The 12,527-nt window shown below is 39.8% G+C and overlaps 1 protein-coding gene across 1 annotated transcript in view; it reads right to left on the bottom strand.

The window, feature by feature from the left end:
- Positions 1-7,676: 7,676 nt before the first annotated feature.
- IL17RA (interleukin 17 receptor A) overlaps positions 7,677-12,527 on the bottom strand; it is a 28,598-nt gene continuing 23,747 nt past the window's right edge. Inside the window, exon 13 of the mRNA XM_036760945.1 lies at positions 7,677-10,962. Coding sequence (XP_036616840.1) covers positions 9,440-10,962 — 1,523 coding nt within the window. The 3' untranslated portion in view covers positions 7,677-9,439. The remainder of the gene's footprint in view (positions 10,963-12,527) is intronic.

Genomic DNA, 12,527 nt, shown 5'->3' with positions numbered 1-12,527 from the left:
GAAGTTGAAAAGGCAATCCTGGGGATGGGAGTGGATGGTGCTCTAGGTGAAAGGAATAATATGAGCAAAGTTATGGAAGCAGAAAAATGCATGTGTATATGTGAGGAGGAAAGGAGGCATGAAGTCAAGTTTGGTCTTAAAGAAAGATGCATGAAAAGAAGTAATGGAAATAAGAAATATATTTCCTTGCTTCTTTTACTGCTATAAGGATGGCTAAGGGTAGAGGAGGAGAGCAGAACAACAAAAAAATGACTCTGAGACACAAGTCATCCACTATGAAAGACTTAGTTTAAAGGGCCAGAATTTTGACAGAAAATCCTAAATCACTTTCACTCTAAAATACATAAGTTCCAAACTCTTGGTATGAAGAATGACAGCTTGAACATGGGTATAGGCATAAATTATGGACAAAAATGAACCAGCAATGAATGCCTTCAAGTTTTAAACTTGGTCTGCTAAAATCCATATTGGGAAACGATCAGAATCATTCAATTAATCAGCAAGGATTATATTACCAGGCATTATGCTGGTTATTGGAAACATAAATACAAAAATAAGGCCATTTTCCTTAAGGAATTTATATTCTAACTAGAGGTAAACAACAGGTAACTACATATTTCACAGATAAGTACATACAGGAAATCTACAAAATACACAATGATTGGGAAGAGTTCGCTAATAACTGGACAAGTTAAGAAAGGCCTCTATAAGAATATGGTGCTTGAATTGAGTCCTGAAGGGACTAGAAGTTCCAAGAAATGGAGGTAAGGTGGGACAGCCTAAGTAAAGGCACAGAAATGGGAAATGAAGTCTTGTGTACAGGAAACAGCAAGTAGGCCAGTTTGGCTCAAGTATAGAATACATGAGTGGGAATAATGTGAATTGGGAAGATAAGCTGGAGCCAGGCTGTGAAGGACTTTATAGGCCAAAGAGAGGTGTTTGTGTTTTATACCAAGGGCAATGTGGAGGTAATTAAGGTCCTTGAGCAAGAGAGTGCCATGGTCATATCTGTGCTTAGGTATATAAATTTATTAGTTGTATGGAGAATGGATTAGAGAGGAGAGACTCTACGAATGGAGACCAGTTAGGAAACTGTTGTCATAGTCTAGTGGCTAGACTAAACTCTAGGTCCTCAATACAGCCCTTTGACTGAATCCAAACTTCACGGAATAAGTCCCCATAATAAAAGGATTTATTCTGTAAACCTGGGACTCAGTCAAAAGGCCCCAGCTAAGGACCTAGAAGACCACATGTAGCCTTGAGGTTGAAGGTTCCCCACCCTGGTAGATTCTAGGCAGAGAGAACAAGGGCCTGGACTAGGGTGGTACAGAGAGAAGAGGGTAGATGCAAGACAGTTTGAGCAGGTAGAATTGACAAAACTTGGCAACTGATTGGATAGAGATGTGTTTGTGAAAGAGATTTAAGATTCAAGGATGACTCCTAAGTTGTAAGCTTGAGTGACTGAAAGAATGATTGTATGAATGAATGAAATTAGGAAGAGAAGTGAGTGTAGGACAAAAGATAATGAGGTCTAGCTTGGACACTTTGAGTTTGAAATGCCTGTGAGACATACAGCTGAACATGTCCAGGTGACAGTTGAAAATGTGGGACCTTAGCTGAGGGGTAGATATGTAAATCTGATTAAAACCCTGGGAGCTGATAGGAGAAGGCTCATAACAGAGTCCTGGGGGTATACTTAGGGATATGGGGTGGTAAATAGAGGATGGGTCTATGAAAGAAACAAAGAAGCAACAGGTTAGTAAGAGAACCATGACAGCACTGACTGAAAAACCCAGGGAGCAGAAAGCACACAGATTTTCAGCACTGTGAAATGCTACAGAGAAGTTAGGAAGTTTGAAGACCAAGAAAAAGACTGCTAGATTTAGATCATCAGTAGCCTTGGAAAGAGCAGTTTCATTTGACTAGTGGGGAGACTGAAACCAGATTGCAAGGGGACGAGATGTGAGTGGGAGGTGAGAAAGTATAGGCGACAAGTGAAGGCAGCTTTTTTAGGCATCTGTCTGTGAAAGGGTTATAAGATAGATTGAGGAGAAAGATCCAAGTACACATAAAGACTCTTAGGAGAGCAGATCAGGGCAGCAAGATGGCTCAGTGGACAGAACATCAGGCATGGAGTCAGGAAGACTCATCTTTCTGAGTTCATATCAGGCACTTCTGACACTAGCTGTGTGACTTAACCCTTTTTGCCTCAGTTTCCTCACCTGTAAAAATGAGCTGGAGAAGGAAATGGCAAACCACTCTAGTATCTTTGCCAAGAAAACCCCAAATGGGTCACAAAGAGTCAGACACAACTGAAAAAGACTTAACAGCAACAGGAGAGCAGATCAGAGTCCCAAAAGATCACAGGGAATCTTTATCTAGGCTATATCCTTTCCTCCTTCCTACCCGTTTCCTTTCATTTCCCCTCCCCTCCCATCTTATCAAGCAACCTGGTGGAGTGGGAAAAGCTCAGGAGATACGAGTTCTAGTACCAGCTTTATCACCTAGCTAACAGGGTGACCTTGGGCAAAGTCACTTTATCTCTGGGCTTCAATTTCCTCATTTGTAAATTGAGGGGGTTAGACTACATGCACTCTAAGCTCCCCTCCAGCTCTAATCTTCTTCCGATACCATGTGTGATCATGAAAGGGCGATGGCAGCTGGGGCCTGCAAGATATAGGGAAGTGGCAACCTCACTAGCATCCATCACAAATTTTTTTTTCTTTTAAAAGTAAAACTAGATTCTTTTCTGAAAATAAAATCTTGAGACTTGTGACATGCTTACAGTGTGGCTTGTTTTAAGATCTTTCCTGTTCTTGTTCTCATATGAAATTCTCAAAAGTCACTCTGATAGCTATCATTGCCTCATGCATTTGAATTTTCTTTTTCTTTTAAAAAAAAATTTACTTATTTATTTATTTTTAGTTTACAACATTAAGTTTCACAAGCTTTTGAGTTCCAAATTTTCTTACCCTCTCTCCCCACCCCAAGACAGCATGCAATCTGATATAGGCTCTACATACACATTCACATTAAACATATTTTCATATTAGTCATATCGCAAAGAAGAATTATAACCAATGGAATGAACCAAGAGAAAGAAGAAATAAAACATAATAAAAAAAAGAGAGCAAATAGTTTGCTTTGATCTGCATTCAGACTCCGTAATTCTTTTTCTGGATGTAGATAGCATTTTCAATCATGAGTCTTTTGGAGTTGTCTTAGAACCTTGCATTGCTGAGAAGAGCCAAGTCTATCAAAATTAGTCATCGCACAATGTGGCTGTAACTGTGTACAATGTTCTGGTTCTGCTCCCCTCACTCAACATCAGTTCATATAAGTCTTTCTAGGCTTTTCTGAAGTCCACCTGCTCATCATTTCTTATAGCACAATAGTATTCCATTACATTCATATCTGCATTTGAATTTTCAGGAATAACCCTTGCAACTAAACAAATTTGAGATATTTTGCTTGCAATTAGAATGGTCTGTCACCAGGCAAGCAGTGCTGCCTAGGTTTTGGTCTTGAGATCTGAACAGACAGACTTCTGCTTATTTATTAAATAACTAAGAGAGTTAAACACAAAAGACATTTCTTCACTATCATAATAGGCTTCGAACGCCTTTTCTTTCTAAGCTCGGCTAACTGGAGAGTTTAAGACTAGATTAGGGAAAAAGAACTTGTGTGCTCTGCCCTTCTCTGCTCCTCCCTAATCTGAAGTTTTTACCTGTGGTAGAAAGTGTGAGGCCTCCTTAAGTTTCCCTACAGTGACTAGCAGGCAGTCTTTTTAGGTTTTCAACAAACCAAATTCTAGCACTTTTAGAGTTGAGACAACCACACCAATTCAAATACTGCTCCTTTACATTATTAGATGGCTGTCAACTAGTATTATCCAGTAAGGACCAGAAGAAGAAAGCTTGTTTGATAAGCTATTGGTTTTAATGTTCTCTCATACTCAACCCATAAGGTAATTGTTGAAAAGCAGGGACCGATTTGAATTTTATTTTCTCTCCCTTCTAGGACAGTCCTTTTGGGCAAGGTTCTAATAATGAAAAGAAGGAGACCCAGGGTAGGATAGGTTTGGACTGTACTATGGGCAAAATTGTGAATTGTGTGGAGATGACCTCCTCCCTCTCTAGTATTAATTTCCAATATTCACCCTGAGCCTTTTACCTACATCCTCAAGCATCCCCTACCCTCACATTATCTAGTCCTTCTTGCCGGAAGTTCTGAAAAGTAAATTTATACTTCAGTCTTACTGAGAATAATAGCAACCCCTTCACTAAAGAGTATTTGTAATTTATAATGGGAAGCTTGTAGAATGCACGGCTTGAACCAAAGGAATAACCTGATGATGATGGAATTTTACAGAGTGAAGCACCAATAATTATGGTGAGCTCATGTTTCAACAATCCAGCTAGCAGCTGTTGTGGGGGTGAAAGACCAACACCAGCCCAACAACAAGCACGCTACCAGCATGCTGCAAAAGCCCAGGTTCTTTTGATCTGCTTTACTAAGAAAAGCAACGTTAAGGGGTTAACAAGCTTATTTTAATCCAGCATACAAATATCACTTATTTAGTTCAGGGGAAAAAGCCAGCACCCTGAACTTTGGAACAAATACAAACAAATTACAAACATTGACAGACAGACCCTGTCTGATTCAAATCCCAATACATAGTTACCAGAGTTTAACCAAGTGCCAGCATCCGGGTTTACAAGCTGGAGGGATCTTAGCTACAGCTGCCCAGAGTCTCCACATCAACGCACCACCAAGAATGAGAGCCCTGAGCAAATAACTCTGTCTTCTCTTATACCATTTCAGATGTCATCAAACGTCATCTGAATGACCAGAACTTAGGCTGCTATGATTGGCTCTGGAGTTAACACCTCCCCTTAGCCCCACCTTGGGCCTCACCTTAGTTACCAATCCACACCCACATAGGTTTAGCACCTAATAGGGGTTTGGGCCTGGGGCTTAGCACCTAGTAAGACTCAATGAAATACACTGAATTAATCAAAGGAGACAAAAGCCAAACTCTTCCAGGGCACTTGGTTGAACTGAGTGCTAAGAGCCCATTTTGTTTACCAACACAGCTCACTAAAACTTAGGTGTTTGACAACACTTGAAAACTACTGAGATTTGCACTTGGCCAATAAGAAAAATGCTAAAATAGGAAGCTCTACCCAATATTTGGGTTTCTCCTCCCACCCTATCTTGGACATGGCAGGAGATATCTTCCAGCATCCTGGACCGTGTGGACTGAGCTAATTCTTTTCCTTGAAATATACTGAAACTTCCCTTGAGCAGTGATTGACTCAGAAAACAGACGTGACTTTTTGGTTGCTCAAATACTAAAAGACCATTACAAGCTCCAACTAACATTTGAATGGCACAGGAAGAATTTGCTATAGTTCCTCATTGGATTTCTTGACTGTTATTTGATATGGTGTGAATTTAGTTTTTTTTTTTTGTCTGGAGTGGTTGTGGGTAGAGCCATCTGCCTCCATTCAGGCAGGCTGGAAGGTTTTTTTTCTTTTAAAATTTTTTTATTTAATCATCCTCCTTCAATAAAGAACTCAAAACACGTTTGGATAATATCCTAAATAGGACTGGAAATCTGAGTGTGAGAACAGACGTTACCTGCACCATGTTACATTTAATGCAAATATCCCAATCTCATTTTGTTTAAAAGGGGAAAAAATGGCTAGGAAAGCTTTGTGAGCACATGACAAAAAATAGAGCCAGGAGAATTTGCTTCTACCTTGAATCCCTGAATGTACTCAACGAATGCTCTTTGATGAGGACAATGTCATGCTAACTTTAAAAAAACATTTTATTTTACCACCATTACAGGTAAAACAATTTTTAACATTCATTTTTAAAAAAATTTGAGTTCCCAATTCTCTCTCTTCCTCCCTACCTCTTCCCACTCCTTGAGACAACAAGCAATTTGCTGTTACACATATGCAATCTTGCAAAACATATTTCCATATGTTGTGAAAGAAGACACAGACAAAAAAATGAAAATAAATTTAAAGTAGTATAATTTAATCTGAATTCAGACTCCTTCAGCTCTTTCTCTGGATGTGGATAGCATTTTTCATCATGAGTCCTTTGGAATTGTCTTGGATCACTGTGTTGCTGAGAATAGCCAAGTCATTTAGTCGATCATTGTACAATATTGCTGTTATTACGTACAATGTTCTCCTGGTTCTGTTCACTTCACTTTGCATCAATTCATGTAAGTCTTTCCACATTTTTCTAAAATCATCCTGCTTGTCATTTCTTATAGCATAAGAGTGCTATAAGCACAATCATCTACCACAACTTATTTAGCTATTCCCCAATTGGTGGACATCCCCTCAATTTCTAATTCTTTGCCACTCACAAAAAGAACTGCTATAAATATTTTTGTATAAATAGTTCTTCCCCTGACCCCACCCCCCCTTTTTAAAATCTCTTTGGGATACAGACCTAATAGTGGTATTGCAGAATTGAAAGTTATATAGTTTGATTGCCCTCTAGGCATAGTTCCAAATTGCTCTCCAGAGTGCTTGGATCAGTTCACAACTCCACCAATAGTGTATTAGTGTCTCAATTTTCCCGAAGCTCCTTCAACATTTATTTTCCTTTTCTGTCATATTAGACAGTCTGATAAGTGTAAGGTGGTACCTCAGTTATTTTAATTTGCATTTCTCTAATCAACGGTGATTTAGAACATTTCTTATGATTATAGATAGCTTTGATTTCATTTGAAAACTGCCTGTTCAAATACCTTGACCATTTATCAGCTGGGGAATGACTTACATTTTTATTTGACTTAGTTCTCTATATATTTGAAAAATGAGACCTTTATCAGAGATACTTACTGTAAAATTGTTTCCCAACTTTCTGCTTTCCTTCTAATCTTGGTTGCATTGATTTTGTTTGTGCCTGAAAACTTGTCAATTTGATATAATAAAAATTATCCATTTTATATCTCATAATGCTCTCTGTCTCATGTGTGATCATTAATTCTTCCCTTCTCCATAGATCTGACAGGTAAGCCATTCCTTGCTCTCCTAATTTGTTTATGGTATTAACCTTTATGTCTAAATCATGTACTCATTTTGACCTTTTCTTGGTATACGGTGTAAAATATTGGTCTATACCTAGTTTCTGCCATATTGTTTTCCACTTTTTGTCAAATAGTGAGTCATTGTCTCAAAAGCTTGGGTTTTGGGGTTTATCAAACACTAGACTACTATGGTTGTTTACTGCTGTGTATCGTGTACCTAATCTATTCCACTGGTCCACCACTCTATTTCTTAACCAGTACCAGACTTTTTTTTTTGATGATTATTGCTTTAGAATACAGTTCGAGATCTGACACAGCTAGATCATGCTCACTTTTAAGAAATATTCTTATCATATCAATTTGCTTACTGTCTGGGGGGGTGACAAAGGGAGAAAGAAAATTTGGAACTCAAAATTTTAAAAAATGAATGTTAAAAATTGTCATTACACATAGCTGGGAATAAAATAAAACATTTTAAAATAATGTTCTTGTCAAGACCTAGGCCCAAGGCTTCCTGCCAAAAGGAGTTAACTGGAGAAATAAAATTCAATGACTGAGAAGGAATGTGTCCTGGGAGAAGCAGGCATAATTCTGGGGATAAATCATAGAGTCAGTATGAGTATTGAGGTGTTTATTTGCCATCATTCAAAATAATACACAAGTAAATGTACAAGTATACAAAAAGACTCATAAAACTTTGATGACTTTGACCAATAGTAGAGGCTATGGGATGTCCTGGGTCAAAGAACTCTGAGAGAAAAATCAGTAGCACCCTTAATTCTTAGGTAGTGCTGTGGATTGAGGAAGAATTCTGTCTGAAAGAATTTTCAGTATTGCTTGACATTTAGCTGGAAAGTCCTGTGGGTGGTGGTGGTGTTAAATAAAGAAATAGACCAAAATAAGGGAGGACAAGAAATAAACAGGACACAATTATGCTTCTAGCCCAAGAGCATATCATCACTACGGTTCTGGCAGTGGAGAAGCCTGCCTAATTATATGAATATAGAAACATATATGCTTCTTGCACAGAAACTTTGGCAGGCTGAGAGATTTTTGGGAAGAAGCCAATGTCCATAGCTCCAGGTGAAGAGTGATGTGGCCAAGGTGAAGCTATAAAATTTGGGCCATTGCATCTAGATTTTACCTTACTTTTGTTGCTACATAATTGAGTGGAACAAAACTGAGATGAGGGAGGAACTTCACACCAGGAAGTGTGAATTGCCTTTACCACGGCTGTATCCCACTCATGTGTTTCACCATCATTGTACTCTTTATTTGTGACCCCCACCTCTTCCTGTGTACTTGAGAAAAAGTATACCTCAAGTTTATGGGAGAAATATTTGTATCTATTATTTTATCATACCGCATTAGTAAACATTGTTGCAAAGAGCTAATGAATTAGGTCAATGAATTAGATGACTGTTAATGGGAAGCACACTGGTGGGACTCTTGAGCTATGATATTAGGAATACAAACCCTATAACCAAATTTACCAGTCACCCTCTGGTGACTCAACCCTCATGGGGGAGTGAAAGCGAGTAGTAGTAGTAGTAGTAGTTCAGCAATCTAGGTCTCAATTTCCATATCTAAAAAAATGAAGGTTAGAATAGATCATCTTTATGGTACCTTGAAGCTTTAATGTCCTCTGAGTTTAAGATTCTAGTACATTCCAAGGGGTCAGTGCAACAATGGAGCCTCAAAGTGCCATTCTGGTTTGAAAGGAAGGTAATATCAAACACACATTGAACACTTAGGTCTGTATGATGACTTTTCCCCAGAAGGTTTTCCTCATTAAATTAACATGTCAGTCTGTGGTTTTGTACTGTTAAACACTCCTTAGCCTCTCACACCTCTTTGGCTTTGGGACTTTTAGTCATTAAGGGACTTTAAGTCTTTAAGCAGGACACTTTGAAGCCTCAGATCTCAATTTATCTCAGGGAACCGCAACTCTAGGAGTCCATCCCAGTGATTATCTGAAAAACTTCTTACTGCAACTCAGAAAAGAAGGGAACCCTCTCTTATCATCTAATTGTTTTATATTTACATTAACCCCAGAAACAGAACTGAGGGTTTTAGACTCCTCTCCTTTTGGTATTTTATATCTTTCTTTTTTCTGTTCCCTATCAATATTTTCCCCCTAACATGGGCAGACAATAGCTCATCACTGGAAATTAATTGATACTTCAGTGCTAAGTCACTAGGAAAGAGTTATACATGTTTACAAAGGGGGTAGTTTTAGGAGGAATACACTTACATTTAAAAGACAGGAAAGTTTATTCCTGAGATTCTCATCATTAGAGTCAAGATAGAATTATAGGTATGCATTCTCTTTCTCACTGTCTTTGATGATTCAGACCTATAACACACTTACTAGGATGACTACAATTCTGTAGATAATCTCCTTCCCTCTAGGCAGCCCCAGTTAGAGTTCTGTTGTATCTCCTGGAGTAACAGTTGCTGTTGAAGGCTCTTCAGATTCTCCAAAACACTGGGAGAGAGAAACTCTGTAGATATCTCTACATCCTGCTCTTCCTTTTCCTCCTCTTCCTCCTCCTCCTCCTCCTTTTCCACAAACCCATCGGGAGGCTGTGGGGAGCTCCTGGAGATGTAGCCCTGATCAGACTCCACTGACTGCCTCTGTTCTTCCTCATAGGCTGTATAAGGGTCATTGAAGATCAGTTGCTGTCTTTCCCATTCTTCCTCACCTGGGTTGCTTAGACTCTGCTGGAAGAGGGAGTACATTAAGCCCTCTAGCTGTTCTCTCACTGGAGCTGGGAGGTAGTCGGGGGAAGGAACTGGAGTACTAGAGAGAGGGGAAGCTTCAGAGTCTATGGGGAGGAGGAATACACTATTTCTATGGGTAACACTGGTCTCCATCAGTGGGACACATTCCATGTCATCTTCACCTACCACTGCCTGTCGCCTGGCTTTACTATCACCATTCCTATGTAAGGGCTCCACTATGGAAATCAATTGGTCCTCTTCTATGGGGATTACTGTTTGGTGGGTGAGAGTAGGCCCTTGGGGCAGAAACTGAGTGTCTAGTCTAGAGACCCCTTCTTCCTCATTGATGAAGAGGTCCACCACCAAATGGTCCCCAGGAGAAGGCTCCTGTACCAGAGGCACCTGTTTCATTATTCTCCCTCCTGGTGGTAATGGTGACTCCTCAATCATCTCTTCACTCAACAATGACAAGTTGTCTTCATCCTCCAAACAGAGATTCTCCTGTTCAAACCAGTTGGGGTATTTGACCTGAAATTCCTGGAACCTCTGTACTGCTTCCTTGAGCTGCCAGCCACTGGGGCTTTGGAGGTAGTTTTCCTCAGTGATCTCCCTAACCCTGTGCACTCGACCTGGCTCAAACATCTCTAGTTCCTGGATCCGGAAATAAACCTCCTCAAACTTCTCCATCAGTGGGTATTTAGAGGTGATGTTGAATAGGTCAGGGATATCAGCCTCATCACTGATGCCATCAAAGTAGCAGACCACGTACATGCCAAAGCAGGCTGGCTTCTTAAAGTCTGGAAGGATCACATTCATGGCAGCTGTGAATAGGTCCCCAGCAGGTTTCCACCTGTCATATCGGAGCTGAACAGCAGGCTCTTCCCAGCCAAGGATTGCCTGCCACTTGGCTCTGGTGCCTCGGGAACAAAGGATGAGGATCTTGGAATTACTCTCCTCCATTTCCTGCTTCTGTCGACTCACCCAAGCCATGACTCCCACCTCTGAAATCAGCTTCTCCTCTAGCAGGTCCAGGGCCACTTCAGTACCACAGACAGTGATGAGGAACTGGGCAAACTTGACTACCACATCCACATAGAGGGGGTGATCAGCTGAGTAAATGATCCAGACTTTCCGGGGCTTTAAGGGCGGAGGAGACTGATTGTCTAGGGGTGGAATATCTGAAAGAAACAAGAATAGGCCCCCCAATAATTTAAATTGGTATCTTTTCCAATGCTGGTACCATTGGCTGAAATATGGAACTCAAACTCAAGAGCCAGTCTGTCTGCTGAGACTGTCAAATGCTTAAGGCTTTGTACGATGCTGTACCAAGGGAGCTCATTTATACTTGGCCTAAGCACAGAGGTCTTTGCCTTTCTTTGTAGTCAGAATAATGACATTTTAATCCACTATTGCACTATTTACTGGATTATTGCACTAAAACTTTAAAAAAAAACCAGCATCAAACATATTTGTCTTTTCCAGGAAACTGCCTCCTCTCTTCTTTAGTTTCAATACTCATCATACTCCCTTAACATTGTGTTTAACCACTGTCATAATTTTTAAAAGAACCAGAGGGAAGGCTCACAAAATGGAACATATTCAGTCTGCAGAGGTACCTCTCTTAAGAGACTTCAGAGAGGTAGATTTTGAAGTTATAGAGAACAGAAAATAAGATACCTACAAAAGTAGGCCATCCCTAGAGGTAGTAAGTTCTAGATCACCAGAGGACTTCAAAGAGAAGCTGGATAGTCACTTGTTGGGAATGTTATAGAGAGAATACCTGTTTGTGTAAAGGTTGTACCAAATAGCTTCTATGATTTGTCCTAGACAAGTGTTACAGCCTCTTACTGGTTCTCCCTGCCTTTAATCTCTCTGCCCCTCCAATCCATCCTTTATATACCACTGCCAAAATAATCTTCCTAAGGTACAAGTCTGGTCATGGTCTCTCCTTTACTCAAAAACCTTTGGTGGGACTAGGATATTATTTGGGATACAAAAAAAAGTTCCTCAATATGGTGATTAACGCTCTCTCCAATCTGGCTCTAACTTATCTTTTAAGCCTTATGTCATATTATTCCTCTTTACACAATCTGTATTGTAGCCAAATGAGACCAATAGTTGTTCCCTGAACCAAATGTTCCATCTTTTGCCTCTCGGGGTTCATACAAGTGATTCCACATGCTCTGATTATATCCCACCTGTCAGAAATCTTCCCTTGCCTCAAGGTTCAGCTTAGGAAGCACTTCCTTTCTGAAGCCTTCTTTCATTGTTGTTACTATTTCTGTTCTTTTCTCTCACATTACCTTGGATTATGTTTATTTGTATACATGTCATATCCTATCAGTAAAATAACTCCTTAGGGCAGAAAGGGGCTGTTTTGTTTATGTCTTTATATCTTCAACACACAGCACAGTGCCTCCCATGTAAAAAGTATTTGATAAATGTTGATTTGGATTGGATTAAATTCTTCCAACTCGGATTTGGTGAAAATACAATCCTTTCACCTTGCTTTTTCTCTGTAATGATTCTCTACCTTGATGTTCGGGGCTCCTCTGCTTAGGACAGTCACTATTCTTGAAATCCCATTGTGGCTTCAAGGAAGTATCTTGAGGGTTTTTTATGAGGGGATTTTAGAGTGGTCTATGATAGGGGACCAGCTGTTACACCTAGCCGTAGTATTGCTGCTCTCTTAAGAAAAAATCCATGCCCCCCAAAAACCCCAATCCAAAACAAAGACCAAAAA

The sequence above is a fragment of the Trichosurus vulpecula genome, chromosome 5, assembly GCF_011100635.1.
Source record: "Trichosurus vulpecula isolate mTriVul1 chromosome 5, mTriVul1.pri, whole genome shotgun sequence".
NCBI classification, from domain to species: Eukaryota; Metazoa; Chordata; class Mammalia; order Diprotodontia; family Phalangeridae; genus Trichosurus; species Trichosurus vulpecula.
Note: the sequence above shows the minus strand (reverse complement) of the source record. Positions and strands in the feature narration are given on the sequence as shown.